The sequence below is a fragment of the Polyodon spathula genome, chromosome 11, assembly GCF_017654505.1.
Source record: "Polyodon spathula isolate WHYD16114869_AA chromosome 11, ASM1765450v1, whole genome shotgun sequence".
In the NCBI taxonomy this organism is placed as follows: domain Eukaryota; kingdom Metazoa; phylum Chordata; class Actinopteri; order Acipenseriformes; family Polyodontidae; genus Polyodon; species Polyodon spathula.
In genome coordinates, this window is record NC_054544.1 from 17,675,734 (window position 1) to 17,691,651 (window position 15,918).

Below are 15,918 nucleotides of genomic sequence, written 5' to 3' on the forward strand. Positions count from 1 at the left end.
AAACGAATATCTCTCCCTGGAGTTCTAGGGGAAATAGAATAGCTTTGCTTTTTTCCTGATGCATGTACTAATTCTAAGCCTGTTTTCCCTTATAGTACATTTGCACAGTAATTTAGCAGGTTGCAATGTTACATTTTTAAAACACTAAATTATCACTCATTAGTTTCCCCCAGTTGGCCTGTTTTTTTTTTGTTTTTTTTTCTGGTGCAGGTTCATAGATCGACACACAGTGAGCACAGAGCTTAGGAGAGAAAGAGCCATGTAAATAATGTAAAATATTGCAAGGGGAACTGTGACAATATTAGAATTATATTCCATTAGTGTATACTATGTACTGTATTGTATGTATTATTAGTATTTTTAACATGTTCTTTACCATACTTTCATTATGGAACCTGTATATTTTATTAAACCTTTAGAAAGGGATAGAAGGTGCCCCAAGTAGCTCACCTTGTAAAAGAATAGCCCCTTGGAGTTAAGGGTATCATACAAGTGAGGTTTGAATCCTAAGTGTGGTAAGAGATGAAAATCATCAGGATATTGTACATTTCAGTGACCCCTACTGGTCAGGTACCCAAAGAGCCCCAGTGAAAACTTCCCAGGTTAGGCTAGGCCTCCAGGGTTCACTAACTTGGTACCGTACACTGCTTATGTTTGTTGGGTAAAAAAAAGTGTGAAACCTCAGTCCTGAGGATTGGTAACTGGGTTGAGGCAGAATTCAAATTGAGCATATCAAGTTGGACAGAAAAATAGTTTTGTTTTTTGTTTTAAAAAAAAGGGTAGACAGGCACAGGTAACCTGTAAATGCCAGAACAAAATCCAACTTCTTTGGAGACATGCAAAACAAACACTCATTACAAGCAGAGCAGTAGCAAAAGCACAGCTCTCACCAAAAAAACACAAGAGCTCCACATTTCTTGAACTGTCATTATGTTTGAATAGCTGTGCCTGTTTCACAGTAGGAAAGAAATAGAAAAAAGATGAAGTCACGGGACCTTACTTGAAGTAAGGCTCATGCAAGTCATATGAGCATTGAAGCATTTTTGAAAACTCGGTTGTGCTGCTAGCAAATGAAAGAGTTTCACAAAGAGACAGCGAGGAGTATGGAGGACCGGGCCCTGTGTGTCAGCTCTTTGAGGGAGGTTTGTGAACGTTGCTTCTGCTGCTGTTTCCCAGATAAAACAGCAGAGGTGGGCACTCAGGAGGACAGCGAAAGTCTAGATGAACTCCCTGCCATGGAGGTATTGTATCGATGTAGAGAAACGCCTGGGTTTAGACTGGACTTGCTTGCTTGCTTGTCTGTGTGTTGGAATAGCATACATATTACTTCTGAGATCCAGCTTTGTGGGATTGAGTTAATAGCCACATCTATAATCTGTGAGACCACTCGTGATACAATAAACCTTGGCTTAAGCAGTCACCAAACCAATGTGATTTCTCACAGGATTAAATGGAAAAGAGCACTCACAGTAAGTAGGGATACAATGTGCTGATATAAGCTAGTATCCCAGGACCGCTACACCTACAAAGTATCTATACTTCTCTTGAGATGGTCTTAATATTTTCAGCTGGGTTCTATTTTTAAAATGGTAGTAGTTTAGACCACAGAGAAATCTCATCGCTCGTCTCTAAAGCTCTGACAACAAAATTACTGTTGTTTATTTTTTTATAGGTAATGTATATTATATGTAGTAGACACTGATATTGATGTGATTCAGCCATCTGAAATATATTTGTATCAGTATTTCTATTAGATGACTTGTTTCCTATAGTATCTATCAGCTTGAAATGACATCACATTAAAATAACTGTTTAAAGGGCTGCCGAGTGGCGCATCCAGGAAAGGTGCTCTGCATCAAGTGCAGGATGCACCTTATAGGTTCAAATCCAGGCTATATCACTGCTGACTATGACAGGGAGTTCCTAGGGGGGTGATGCGCAATTAGCAGAGTGACACCTGGGTAGGGAGGGCTTAGGTTGGCAGGAGAATCCACAGTTCACCATGCACCAGCAACACCTGTGGTTCTGCAATAGAGCCATCAAATCTGTGTTGCAGTATAGGTCTGGTGGTCTCGCTGTGGATCTGCAGTGTGAAAAATGATGGATTGGCAGCAGCACATTTTGGAGGATGCGTGTTCCAGCCTCTGTTTCCCAAGTCAACAGGGGGTTGCAGCAGTGAACCAGGAAACAAATAATAATTGGGTATTCCAAATTGGGGAGAAAACTGGTGTAAAAACCATAGTTGACAATTTTATTTTTTTTGAAAAAAAATATTTAATTATTCTTATTTACTATATATTTGTAAACATATATCGAATAGGTTTCTATGTAAGATAAAAGTTGGATATCAGTTTGTATTGTGCAGCTCCCTATACAATAGTCTATTTTTCATGCACAAACATGTAGAGCATCTCAGGTTGCTCTCTATATTGCTTGCTACAAATGTTTATTATGGATTTAACCTTGAATGATTGCCCTGATTCAACCATCCAGGATTATAGTTTTCCTTCCTGAGTATTCCTGCAGTCTTTGTTGCTGACATCTCTGATGCCACAGGTACTGAACTACCCCCTCCTTTCCACCAGGAACTCTCCAGCCTGTCTAATTATTGCCTGAAGACAGTTTGTTATGTTGTTCCCAGCTCTCTGTCACGAGTTTAAGCGAGAACATCAGTCCGGGTGCTGCCTGGCAGTGTAGTCAAAGGCCCTGGGTTTGTCCTGTGGAGACCCAGGATCAATGGCCTGTCGACTGTTGTTATTGTTAAAAGGCCATACAATTTGACACAACAGTTCATGTCACTGCAGTTCAGAGGCTGTGTATGATTGACTAAATTTCTGGATTCACAGCAGCTGAGGCACATTGAAGGAACAAGAATTCTGCAACTGGTGGGACAACCGTGTCTGTATCTAACCTCAGTCTCTAGCATTACTAGATCATTGAAATTAGGTGTTTAGGTGGATTAACGCATCAACCATTCACATCAGGTTCAAATCCAGCTTAGGTGACAAAGGGATTTCCTTACAATTGAATTGATATTGTGAAGGTTGTTTTGTCTAAAAGTCAACTATATTCCACAAATACTGGAACAGGTGAAACATAGTTTATTCTTTATTTTAACCCCAAAAAATGTGCTTTTGCTGAGGTGATTGGCTACCGAGACTGGTAAGACAGTTACCATGACACAAACCCATTTTTTGCAGAGAACTGAGGAGCCCATGGGACAGATTGCTCATTTAAATATTTTGTATGTATTTACAGACGGGATGATTTTTGCATACCAATATTTTTTAAACTGGCAACAAATGCCCCAAGCCCAGTTGTTCAGAAATCATGGATCTTTATTTGTATTGGTGGTTATAATTACAGATACATAGAAACAGAAACCTCACTGTTCCTCTGGGCCTACAACGCATACATGCATATTTAAAATAAAACATTTAAAAAAATGTTAAATAAAATGTTGTACTCAAAAACCTGCTCTAGTTTAAAGAAGACAACAACAGTTTATAAACATTGCATGAATATGAAACTTAATTTAATCCACTAAGAAGAATAGTTTTAAATAACTTATGAACTTACTAAACTCTGCCGTCATTTTAATCATCTTTTTCTATGTTGATGTTTTCCAGCTGACTGACCTCACCGATTCTGCATTTCCTTCAGAGGAGATCCAGCCCCATTGGTTCCACACCCTACAGGTCAGGAGGTTGACAGTTCAAAGGTCAAGGAGCAACAGTGACCCCTTGGGAGGAAAGAGCTTTGAAGCAGGATTCCAGTGGGTGAGGACCTGTTGAAATTGTTTCCACAGGAAAGATGAGAATGTGAGCTTCATCTATTTATATATTTATTTATGCTGAGGAAGCAAAAAAGCCATTGGCAGAGTTTGCTACCAAAGATGTATGCCCACATTATATATGGCAGTAGGCAGTTCCTACTATTAACTAATTCAGCTTTCTGTCCGGCACGTATTTGGGTGGAGGGAGGAAAGAATCTACCCCCCCAAAAAAACACTATTGGGGTACCATTATTATACTGCAGATATCATCATTACCAGTAATGAAAAACACAATCGCTAACAAATATTGCACTGTGGTCTGTATATGATAGCACACTACTATTGTGTTTTGACATATCCTGCTATTATAATGTCAAAATCTGAAAATGTTGGAACTGTACTACCACTGTGAATTCCCATTGATAGTTTATAATGACAACATAATTGGATGGTGCTTTCTATTCTTCCTGATAAAATGCAGAGCTAACTGTAATCAATCATTGTGTTTAGAGAACCAGCCTCCAGTTTGGGACAGCCACCTCCTACCTGAACCTGGAGAAGCTGGGAGAGGGTTCCTACGCCACTGTTTATAAAGGAATCAGCCGGTCAGTGTAGGCTTTGCATGCAGACCCTGATTTCTGAACATTTTACACCTAAAAAAATTGGGAAGTACTTCTCAAAATCAACCTTATACCGCATATGTTTACTATGGTATATTTGCTCAGTAATTTTGCAGGTTACATAATGGGTTAAATTGTTTAATCGTGGAATTTAACATAAGTTACCATATCTTGGTGATTTGCTTGCCTCTGCCCCTGGGGTGTTTGGGTCCTGCAATCCAGCACAATAAACACTCCTGTGTCTGTGTGTGCATGTGTTTGTGTGTGCTTGGAGGAGTGCTTTAGGAAGTGTGTCCCACGGGGAATTGGACTCTCCCACCCTTTGGATGAGGTCAGGGTGTATATTTATTCTTAATTAAAAGTTAAACAGGTTGCTTATTAGTTAGTTGGCAGTACAATTGGGATGCTATATGAGTGTGGACAGTTGAGCAGAAACAGGAATCCACACTGCAAATAATTTGTGATACAAAATGAATAAATGATAAAGACTTTTTTCTGGCTGAGCTTTTATACAACTGTTGTCACAGTGCTGATAATTTAAGGCTTCCAAACACGCTAATCTGTATTGTGGAACTGTGGCAAAGTTTAACAGCTGAAATAGCAAAAATCCCTGCTTGCGCTACAAATAATTAAGGAAGTTCAGGCAAGGGCATGATACAGCTGGACAGTCATTGCATTCCCCTGCTTAAATCCAGACTGTCTGAGCATGGATTCAGTCAGTGATGCTTTTATTTATGGGTTGATTGTAGGATAAATGGACACCTTGTTGCTTTAAAAGTGATTAGGATGAAGATAGAAGAAGGAGTGCCATTCACAGCTATTAGAGAAGGTAGGGGGTCCTTTTACACAGTTCTCTTCTGCAAGTCTGAATAGAGAAGCTGTAAAACTGAGGAAAGGGCAAGTCATGCAAAACAATGCAGTGACACCAAAACATTTCAAATCTGTGGAAGTATTAGAGGCTGTATTCCACTATAAAGATAATGAAGACTGTTGTTATTGAATGTATCTTCAATATATATATACTGTAAACAGTGCAATATCACTATTCAAACATTATATACAGATTATATTTTATAATCCTCAGTTTATGAATGCATATTTTACAGTGATGAATTAGATATTACAGTGATCAGTTAGCTAATTAATGATTAATGACTGGTTTGTGAATTGCTTATGGTGTGACTATGATTTTCCCGCCTGCATGGTTTCCTAGCTGCTGTTGGCATGGGATACATAAGCACTAGGAGACACAGCAATTGCAATAGACTTGCCAATAGCTGCTGGGAGATGGTCATGTGGCTCACCCATACTTGCAGCAACCTGCTCCAATGACAAGTAGGCTACCAACTAAAACTATTTTGCTTGGTATTTAGCTGCTTTCCTCTGGGAAATAACACATTAACTGGGAAGTCTTCAGATCTTGAGATAATTTTACTAACTGACTTCTTACCATGGTTATGTTCTGTTGCTTAACAATCAGTTTTTTTATGAAATTTCAGCCTCATTGCTGAAGGGCCTGAAACATGCCAACATCGTCCTTCTCCATGACATCATTCACACACGAGAGACCTTGACATTCGTTTTTGAGTATGTGGTGAGTTATACCATTCTTGGTTCAACATTTGTCCTGACATTCCTATTGTAACAGTAAGGTTGTTATGTATGGTTCACTAGCATTGGTTCTGTGTAGATCATTGTTTGCCACGCTTACAAACTATTTGCCCACTCCCACCCCATGGCACAGCAGGCCTGTATAGAGGTCTAAGAAGCACAACTCCACTGAAAATTGCAGATTAAAGGGAGTTAAAGTTCACAGGTGAATTTCATAATTCCTACCTGTCATGTACTTCTATTCGCTATATAGGTCTCACAGGTGCAGTTTTGAAAGGAGCACATACAAACCGTATACCATAGCAGTAAAAACTGGATCTTAAGCCTTGGTTATCACTCCCAGTATGGAATCATTAGGAAAATAACAGATATAACATTGGGCAATGTTAAAAGCCCCTGAGTCCACTGTATATTATGTGTTAATAGCTTGTTCTTGTAAACACCCTCCCCCCATGCTATCCCCACCCCCCCCCCTCCCCCCCCTCCCCTCCCCCCCTCTCTCTCTCTCTCTCTAGCAAACTGATCTAGCACAGTATATGATTCAGCACCCTGGGGGCCTGCATTCATACAATGTGAAGGTAACAGTTATTGAATATATAATATGCACTCAGTCTGAGAGAGTGATGATACCTCTTTGGTATTTTAGTTAAAGTACATTGTCCTCATTGTGTTTGCAATCATTCCCAATGGTTGTGTTGCTCCAAAACAGAGTTAATATCAATAGTCTCTAAATCTGCCTTGTCTAGAGAATCCCAAGTGTGAGGAAAGGTCACAGTAAGACCCTACCTTTAAAGTTAACTTTCTGACTGAGTGAGACAGCAACAGTTACAAATATTACTCTATTCTGGACGTTTCTCAACTGCCTCCCTTGCATGTTTCATATTACTGTTTCCCATCAAACGTTCAATATGGTATACTATGGTAAATCACAGAGCAGTCAGTACATGGTAAATAACACAGGTAACCACGGTTGGGCATAGTATAAGCATGGGAAACTACAGCATCACAAAGCAGATTTCTAAAAAATGTCTGATTGATAGCATTTTAGCAGCAAATGCAAGGTATTAGAAAAGTATGAAAATTAGTACCACATGTAAAAACTGAAAGTGGGAATTTGGAAATTGGAAATGACTGGCATTTTTTTGGTTATCGCCGATAATTGCAGGTTAATTAATTCCCAGAAACGTCAATCACTCTAAAAGTGTTTCCATATAACCCAATCACTGGGGCTTAATTAAATACAACCTATGACATATCCAGTCTGGAACACAGTTAGGTTAAATAGCAAACATGACACATGGTTGTCCACAATATGATCTTGCATTACAGATAATTGGTGTTTAGCAAGGAGTGTGTCAAGTGAAGTGACTCACAGTCTTGATGTCTCTCTCGCAGGTCTTACTGTTTCAGTTCCTGAGGGGTCTGTCGTATATCCATCGCCAGAGGATTCTGCACCGAGACCTCAAACCGCAGAACCTGCTGATCAGCTACCTGGGGGAGCTCAAGCTCGCAGATTTTGGTGATTTCAGGACCAGAAACCAGCCACTGCATTTACTTTTAATCTTCTGCTTCATTGCACAGTTTGAACCAAAAATAACTCTGAAAGTTTGGAGCAAGTGATTAACCATCAAGGTTTCTTTGGTTTCAAAAATGTTTTTTCTACCAAGACACCTTAGCACAAGAGTAAAATGTTAAAAATGAAATGACCCATAACCTCTAAATCAAGTAAAATATAGCGAGCCCTCCGTTGTAACGATTTGTTCTTTGGCAGGTCTGGCAAGGGCCAAGTCTATCCCCAGTCAAACCTACTCCTCCAAGGTGGTGACGCTGTGGTACCGGCCCCCTGATGTTCTACTAGGAGCGACACACTACTCTACCGGACTGGACATGTGGTGAGAGCCATTGCACTCCATCCTTCAAACAATTTGAAAGAGACACATGCAGGGTATAGCTGTGTACACCACCGCTGTCAGCAAGTCATACTGTAATGAATCTCCTGTTAGCGGCTGATGAGTTAACAATTCTGACATCAGCAGAAGACATGTACTTACCTCTTGACTTGCTCTTTATTGAATGGTAAGGCATTTGTCTTTGAACCTTTGCATTCAATTCAGTGGGCTGAAAAGCCAAATTCATTACAGTGGTGCCCTATGGGAAACACTGTTGACCCCTGTGGTTGAAACAGGTATTTAAATGTCTGTGTTCTTTAAAAGCTGTAGTATGTTTTCACACATGATTCTGTAAAGTCACTCAGAATCCTTAGGGACAGCGAGTGGTCACGGTTACAACCTTGAAATTGAAACTCCCTCCTTGAGCCCAGGTGGACACACACTTGTGTTTCAGATCGAGGATGAGATTTGATTAAGCAAGAGGAGAATGTAAAGAATCTCCACCTAGCAGCTAATGAGTTCACCATACTGACATCAGCATAGACCCGTACTTACCTCTCGACTACAGAGCTTGCTCTTTAGTTGAATGGTAAGATTTTTGTCTAGTTGTTCTTCAGAATCACTTTGTATATAATTTTTCAGCTTCAATCTTCTTTGTCACTGTATTCCCAGGGGTGTGGGCTGTATATTTATCGAGATGCTACAAGGATCCCCAGCTTTCCCTGGTGTCACAGATATTTTTGAACAACTGCAGAAGATCTGGGCAGTAAGTGAAAAAGCTGAACAACAGGTTCTCCCAGACATGGGATTGTGATGTGGCAAAGCATGCATTGTCTGATTAATATTCTGCAAAGGTGTGGCATATTGTGGGCCCTAAGCGACTTCAAAGGATTTGCCTCTACCTCTATACAGTATCCATTTCAAATAGGTGTTCAAACTACACAAAATTTGGTAAGATGTATTCAGGTTGTTAATTCGCTTTTCTCGTTGTAAAAGGGGAAATGGTTCATGTTACAAAACCAGAAAAAAATAAATAAAAAGAAACTACTTAGGTTGGTACATCTATCCATCCTAGTTATTTTTAGATTTTCTTTATAATTAACTAATTTTGTATATACAGTGTTGTTTTATAATTAACTAATAATTAATTAGCCTTTTTTTTATATCAATGGTTAATTACTATTAATTACTTGCACGGCTGTATTTGATGACTTGTAGAGGAAGTTTCATAGCAAAACCAGTTCTAGATACTGATCTGGGGATTTCTGGCACACCCCCCAAAATCTCAGCAAGTGAATGTCAATGTAAAAAGCCTCTTTATATAATATGCATACAGGCCATGAGACGGTAGAGGGGTTGGCGTCCAAAAATCCTGCACTGGACAGTCCCTGAGTAGCCATGAGAAATCCTCAGCCTAATGAGTTCTGTTGAACACACATCTTTACCGTATCAAAACCCACCAAATTAGATTTTAAAGCAAAGCTGCAAAGATAAAAAGACTATGTAAATCGTCTCGCGGTATTGCATATGGCTTGTTTTAGGTTATTATAATATAGTAACAAACAGCCTTGCCTTTTATTAAACATACTTACCATCCTCTTAATATATGTACACCCACTCTTTCCTTGTGATGAGCAGAGGCAGGGGTGATGCAGGTGCAGTATTGGTAATGGGTCTCATGTCGGAGCATGGCTTGCCTTGATAGGCATATATTACATAATGGTGTTGCTGTTGTCGTTGTAGTTGTTTTTCTGTCAAAATATAATGGTGGAAATAAAAATGCACAAAAAATCTGACCCAATGGAACATTATTTATCAAAGCTTTAATTTTACATTTTTAACCAATGCATCATCTATAAAAAAATTAATAAAAAAAAACTATTGTTGAACAAACAATATTGTTTGTACAAGTACAGTGACTGCACTTATGGGTTAGTAGTAGTAGTAGTATTAATATTTATTTCTTATCCAGGGTGACTTAAAGTTGTTACAAATATGACAGTACAAAGCATCGTTTTATAAAATATCACATTACAAGTTATCACATGATAAAATATCACATTACAGAATATCATAATACAGATAAGAGCAGATATGAAAGTACAATAAGATCAAATTTAAGTAAGAGAAAAATAAAGAATACAGTAAGGTATAAGTTAGAGTAAGTTTGACTAAGAGTAGTTATATCTTAGAGTAAATATTTGCTTATATGTGTAAAGTCCAGTTAGAACATGCAGTCAGTATGATAAATGGATGAGAATGATTTCCCAATAAGAGCAAATACAAAAAAATGTGTGTGGTTACCTATAGGAGTAAAATCAAATACAAGATACAGTAAGTAGTTGTAGTTAGGAGTAGTAGTTGGATGCAGCAAGGTATGGAGCAGTTCAGTGCAAGTACAATCTGATACAAATACTGGTATAATTGGGTGCCATATAGTCCAGTATAGTATAGCGTTGGATACTGTACATTACTCAATACATGTGGAAACTAAATACATTTTGCTAATGTACTGGCATTTTGAAGTGTTTCCTATAGTTTTATTAAAGACTGCCAAGGTTGGTCAAGTCCCTGAGGAGACTATCGGTCTAGTTGTCCTAACCCCTAAATTGAAAATTCTAGCAAAGAGCCTTCCCTTTAACAAAAACCAAACCCACAATGGACAGGCTGGGAGTGTAATTGAATTGACAGGGGGGAGGCTGTTCACTTCTAGGTCGCTGGTTCAATTCCAATGTAGGGAGTACCTTTGTTAGCAGCCTGTCAGGGAGGCCCGGGAGGGAAATTCCTCCAGGGCACAGAGAAACAGAGGTCCACTAAATTATTTCAAATAGGGACCCCCGAATCCCCCAACTGAAAAAACTAATTGCAAACCAGAGAGCAAAGCTGTACTGCAGTAACTGCTTAATCTATATTGACGGTCAAAATCAGCTCTTTGGAGCACAGGGGTGCTCAGACTCCACTTCGGTGGGAGGCAGGACAGTGTGTGTTGACATACTGTAGTGGGACTTTTGCCTGGAGGTGTGGGATTGAATCAAGCTTTGGTAATGCAATGGTTTGTTTTGTAAGGGCTCATTTAAGCACAAGTCATACAGAATGTAGAGAATAAGCAATTGGTAGGCGGGTACAGCAGTAGTGGCTTCATAATTTGACATTCCACTGGCATCACAATAATGTGTAGCAATATACACTGGTAATCCACTGCATTACCATGGTACCATATAGGTGTGCTACCGTATAAGGAACACTGTGCAACACATTCTGATGATGCTGTGCTCAGATTATGGTTCTGCAAAGGTTTTCTCAAACTAATAAAGTAATACACTGTATTATTATCATGGTTTCAAACCTTAATCAAATATGTGGTCTGAACTTAGCAACTCACTAGAGAGTTGTCTGAATAACAAAACCAGCACACAGTTCAGCACATTCGTGCTCGACATATCAACAGGCTGTCTCAGAAAGACAGGAGTCATCCGCTAAAATGGCGGTCCCTTCAGGTGAAGCTGAGGAATGCTAGCTACGTTGGTCCGGAAATTTAAAAAAAAAAAGTTAAAGTTGTGTGTGTTTTTTTTTTTTTTTTTTTTTTTTTTTTTTAATATATAAACTTTCAAGGTCCCCTCATAGTGTAAAGGTGGATTTGAGAAATTTACATTTAAAAAAAGGAATTTAAACAATTTAATATGAAGAAACTGTGTCTGCTGGATCTTAATTGAGTGTTGCGTTTATCATCTGCAGGTATTAGGGGTTCCTACTGAGGAAACCTGGCCTGGAGTTACTCAACTGCCAAACTACAAACCGGGTTAGTTTTTTCAATTTTCTATTTCGACGATTCTCAAATCTCAGTTGCAGGTGTTGACTCTCTCGAGTCTGGTTTTACTAGATTCAATCAGACTCCCTGCCTTTTTAAATGTTCTGCATTTTATATGTTATGTTTTCCCAGTAATCACATCAAATGTCATGAGAAAGTGACCGCAGTGGTAATAAAGATAATGAGAGCTATTAGTATCTTGGGCAGGTTTATTGTGTTGCTCTGACACAACAGAACACCTGGCAAATGCTATCACTTGCAGCAGTGGGAGTTTATAAATAATAACATCTTCAAGCTTGACACGGTAGTAAACCAAATGCCGTGTATATGTATATTTTTGAGAACAGTATGGGCATTGTATTTTGTTTGTTTAAAAGACAGAATTTGATTTCCAGCAAATTCCTTGTTTTAGAGATATTGCAGATTTAGCTTAAGGTTGTCATTGACCATATCACACAGTGACAGCCGGTGTCTTAAATTCAAAGCCAGCGTCTCCTGGCTCATATCCATGTCTGTAACCACTAAACTAGCTCCCCAAGGCAAATGTCTATGTCTCATGTTTAATAAATCAGATATTGTGAAGGGATGCAGCACAGGAGAACAAGGCCATTAAATCCCCTATCGTACAACAAGACTGCTCCAGTTTATCTGAACATATTAAACTGCCTCTGCAAAGATGTGGGTGTTGGTCTTTGACCCAGGCTAAATCTGCAGCTTTTTCAATTCAGAATCAGAGTGGTGCCCCCCTTCCTCCCTCCCTCTCTTTTCACACGCAAATGTGGGTTCCCCGCGTCTGTGACACAATGGCCAAGCTGTTTTCAATTCAGTTCTCCCCTTTTCTGATGACAATTAGCAAAGGAGGCATTTTCCATAGTCACAAATCAGCTTTGGGACAAGGACAAATCTTTCGCCTTTCGTCCTGAACTTCATAGATTTTTTTTTCTTCTCTGTTTTTGTTTGTGACCATTTTTTTTGTGTGCTTGTGAAAAGTGCGATCTGGTTAAAGTATTCTCTCTTTAGAGCTGGGATAGCACAAGAGACAAACTATAAGACATAAACACTGTGGCTAAAGCCTTCATCAGTGTCAGTAGCACAAGCATTGGCAGTGTGTGCTGCTTTTCCAAATGGCCTGTACAGTAAGTGTAACAGTCAAAGTTACGTTTGTATTCATTTTTGTTTTATTTTAAATATACACACATTTACTGGTCACTCTATTTCATACTGATTGCGTGTTGAAAAAAATGGACTAGTTTTGCTCCATTGGCCCTAACCCCAATCTTTAACAATCAATTGATTAATTGATTCCAACGCCTCTCTCTCTCTCTCTCTCTCTCTCTCTCTCTCTCTCTCTCTCTCTCTCTCTCAATCTCTCCCCTCAAAGCTATTTTCTCAAAATATGTGAGTTGTTTATTTTTGGTTTGGTAAATTACGATGCGTTTCGAGGGTGCAATGTTGTCCACTGGCACAGCTTTGAAGACCACTGAGATATGCTGAGTGCCCCCTTGTTCCAAGTGTGATTTAATTGCACTGAGGCTGTTTCTACTAACATCTAAAATTAGCAATGCCATTGATTTCCTTGCTCTAAATGGTCCTTCCTAAAGTACATGATAGATTTAAAGCATGAATGCTACTGCAGCAAATCACACTTGCGAAGTAATAACACAGAAAGCTGCATTAGAAATATATTGCCAACAGGTCAGAGACTGAGAAGTGTGGGTTGTAATGTAACAGACCATTATTGGCTACAGCAAAGTCTGTATAGGTTTTGTTATAGCCTTTTATTTTTAGAAAAAGTTTGACACTGAGACTTCAGTTTAAACTCACATAGCAGTTTATATTTCTCCTTCAAGCATTATTCAAAGCATCTAATGCCAGTTGGCTTGCCTGTAAAAATTCGAGAAATACTGTTTTTGGCATCCTCTTTTTGCATAACACCGTTTAAATAACTCTCTGGAATCTATTTTCGATGTGTACGCCAGGGGTGATTTGTGGACTATTGATGAATGAGGGTACTGTTGCCATCTTTCAATGTTAATTCTCCATTTAATGGATCGTATGTTGTAATCTAGAGTAGATTTACTCAATCAATGGTTCATTAAATAATATATTGATAGATTATTTTTTAAATCTTTTTGCATTCATAAAATCCAACAGTACACGACAACACTGCGTTGCTAAGCAGATTTAGTGCCTGATCTAAGGAAAGTAATTCTGCGGTTTCAGCTGTTTAATTTCGGTTGAAATGCATTGTACAAATTCTATAAAAAGAATATTCCATGACCGTTCATGGAAAGCTCTGCTTATCAGGTCTCTCAACATCATTCACACTTGCTGGATTTCCCCATCTTAAACCTATAAAATCAATTTACAGACTGTAGTCACTTGAACAGTTCATGGATGCAGAGGAGAAAAGTATGACTCAAGTAATGAAACTGCACTGTCATGGTCTCTAACCACTGTGTATTTACATAGTAGTAATGTAGTAAATATATGTGTACTAACCCTAACCCTAACCCTTTTCTGATACAATTGTGTACTTACCTGTATCTTGCAAAAAGATTTACACATTAACTACATTGTAACCATGAATACTAACATTGTTTTATGTGGAAGTACAGATGTAATTACTAAGTAACTACATGTACATACACAGTAATTAGAGACGATTAATGTTACCCATTTTGGTCACCATGTAATAAAATCAGTTTTTAAAACTATGTGTGTTTGCCTAACACCACAAACCATGCCAGTGTGCGCTTACAAAATACTGTGCTCGTAGTGGATGGCTGTCTACAGTGTTTTGGGGGAACGGTTTGTTATAGCAATCTACAATTGCTCAAAAGTCATTATTCAGGTGGATATACATTTTCAAATCAATCAAACAAGTTGTTCAGAAGAGTCATAGAAAGAGAGTCATAGAAAGAAACCTCCAAACACCCTTCCAAAAAAATGTATAGAAACATCACACAATACCTTGTTGTGCAAATCTGTGCTTTCCTAACGAAAGCATCCATGGCCTTACCTTGGATTCCACCATTAATACAATCCTACAAAACAGATCTGAAGTAATGAAGATCTACATCACAGTAAGACACAAATATCACAAAAAAATCTTGATAATGTCAATTCAAATATTCCTATTTCTTTTCCTAAATTTTGAAGGGCCAAAACCTTTCACCCCTAGGGCACTTTGCAGAAGGAAATGCAACCTGTCTAAAACAAGGCATACAATTTAGTTCACAAAATTGTAGGCTTCAGAACTCATTTGAACAGGACTTCAAAAGTTTACAAATGAACAAATGCCTGGATGGCAAACATCCCTAGGGCGACTATAATCCATCATATGTCTGTCGTAGTACCTTACTTACAATTGAAACTTAATACAGCTGTTCGTTTGTGCAAGTTACTTCTGTCTGCAGTTTGGAATTTATTTCCCTTGCTTTATATTTCTGGCCAGCAGAGGGCAGAAAATGATAGCATGAAACACAACAATGTCATCCAGAACACTGCTTAGAGGTTTATGCATGCAGATGTGCATACAAGGTAGGGTAGCCTAAATGTGTAAGAAAAAGCTGGTAACCCTTTCTGGACTGAACACTATTAGTACGCTTTGAACCTTCATACAAAAAGTCTTTGGTACAGCAACAAGCAATGTAATATATTTATTATAGTCATGAACAAAATATTAGTTTTAGAAAGCAAAATAATTATTTTAAAAAACCTGATACACTTTGAAATGCAAGTACAATAACTACACTGTAGCTAAACTGTACTTACACCTTTGTTATTTAATGTATACTACCTAACTTAATACATTTACTTGCAGCAAAATTATGTGATCAGGAAAATAACTTTGTAAATACATGTTGTTAATATACAGAATTCCATCCTCACACATGTGTGGGAAGTACATGTAATAAACATTAATAAATACAGTGTAACTACAGTTAGTTAATGTATCTGTAAGTATATCCATAAAATCCAAACGTCAATGTGTCACCTCAAAGGTGTGTTGTCCTACGAAGTTTACAAATAGTCCATATTTAAGGAATGCATTATCTTTTGTTCATATGTGTTTCCTATGAAATATTATCAGTATAAAGAAAACACAGGGATTTCTGTTTTATTCCTGTGCATAGTTAATGAGTTATAAATAACTGAGAAATATGGTTTGTTAAAAATAATTGACTGTGATAAGCCATGGCAAAAAACATA

The 15,918-nt window shown here is 38.3% G+C and overlaps 1 protein-coding gene across 2 annotated transcripts in view; it reads left to right on the forward strand.

Moving 5' to 3' along the window:
- Positions 1–15,918, forward strand: part of LOC121322658 (cyclin-dependent kinase 15-like) — a 37,843-nt gene that overhangs the window by 3,932 nt on the left and 17,993 nt on the right. Inside the window, exons 3-11 of one of the 2 annotated variants that reach the window (XM_041262850.1) lie at positions 3,630–3,779; positions 4,286–4,380; positions 5,145–5,224; positions 5,895–5,989; positions 6,522–6,584; positions 7,402–7,525; positions 7,778–7,898; positions 8,568–8,661; positions 11,631–11,694. In XM_041262850.1, coding sequence (XP_041118784.1) covers positions 3,630–3,779; positions 4,286–4,380; positions 5,145–5,224; positions 5,895–5,989; positions 6,522–6,584; positions 7,402–7,525; positions 7,778–7,898; positions 8,568–8,661; positions 11,631–11,694 — 886 coding nt within the window. The remainder of the gene's footprint in view (positions 1–3,629; positions 3,780–4,285; positions 4,381–5,144; positions 5,225–5,894; positions 5,990–6,521; positions 6,585–7,401; positions 7,526–7,777; positions 7,899–8,567; positions 8,662–11,630; positions 11,695–15,918) is intronic. The other variant, XM_041262851.1, reaches the window with a different exon arrangement.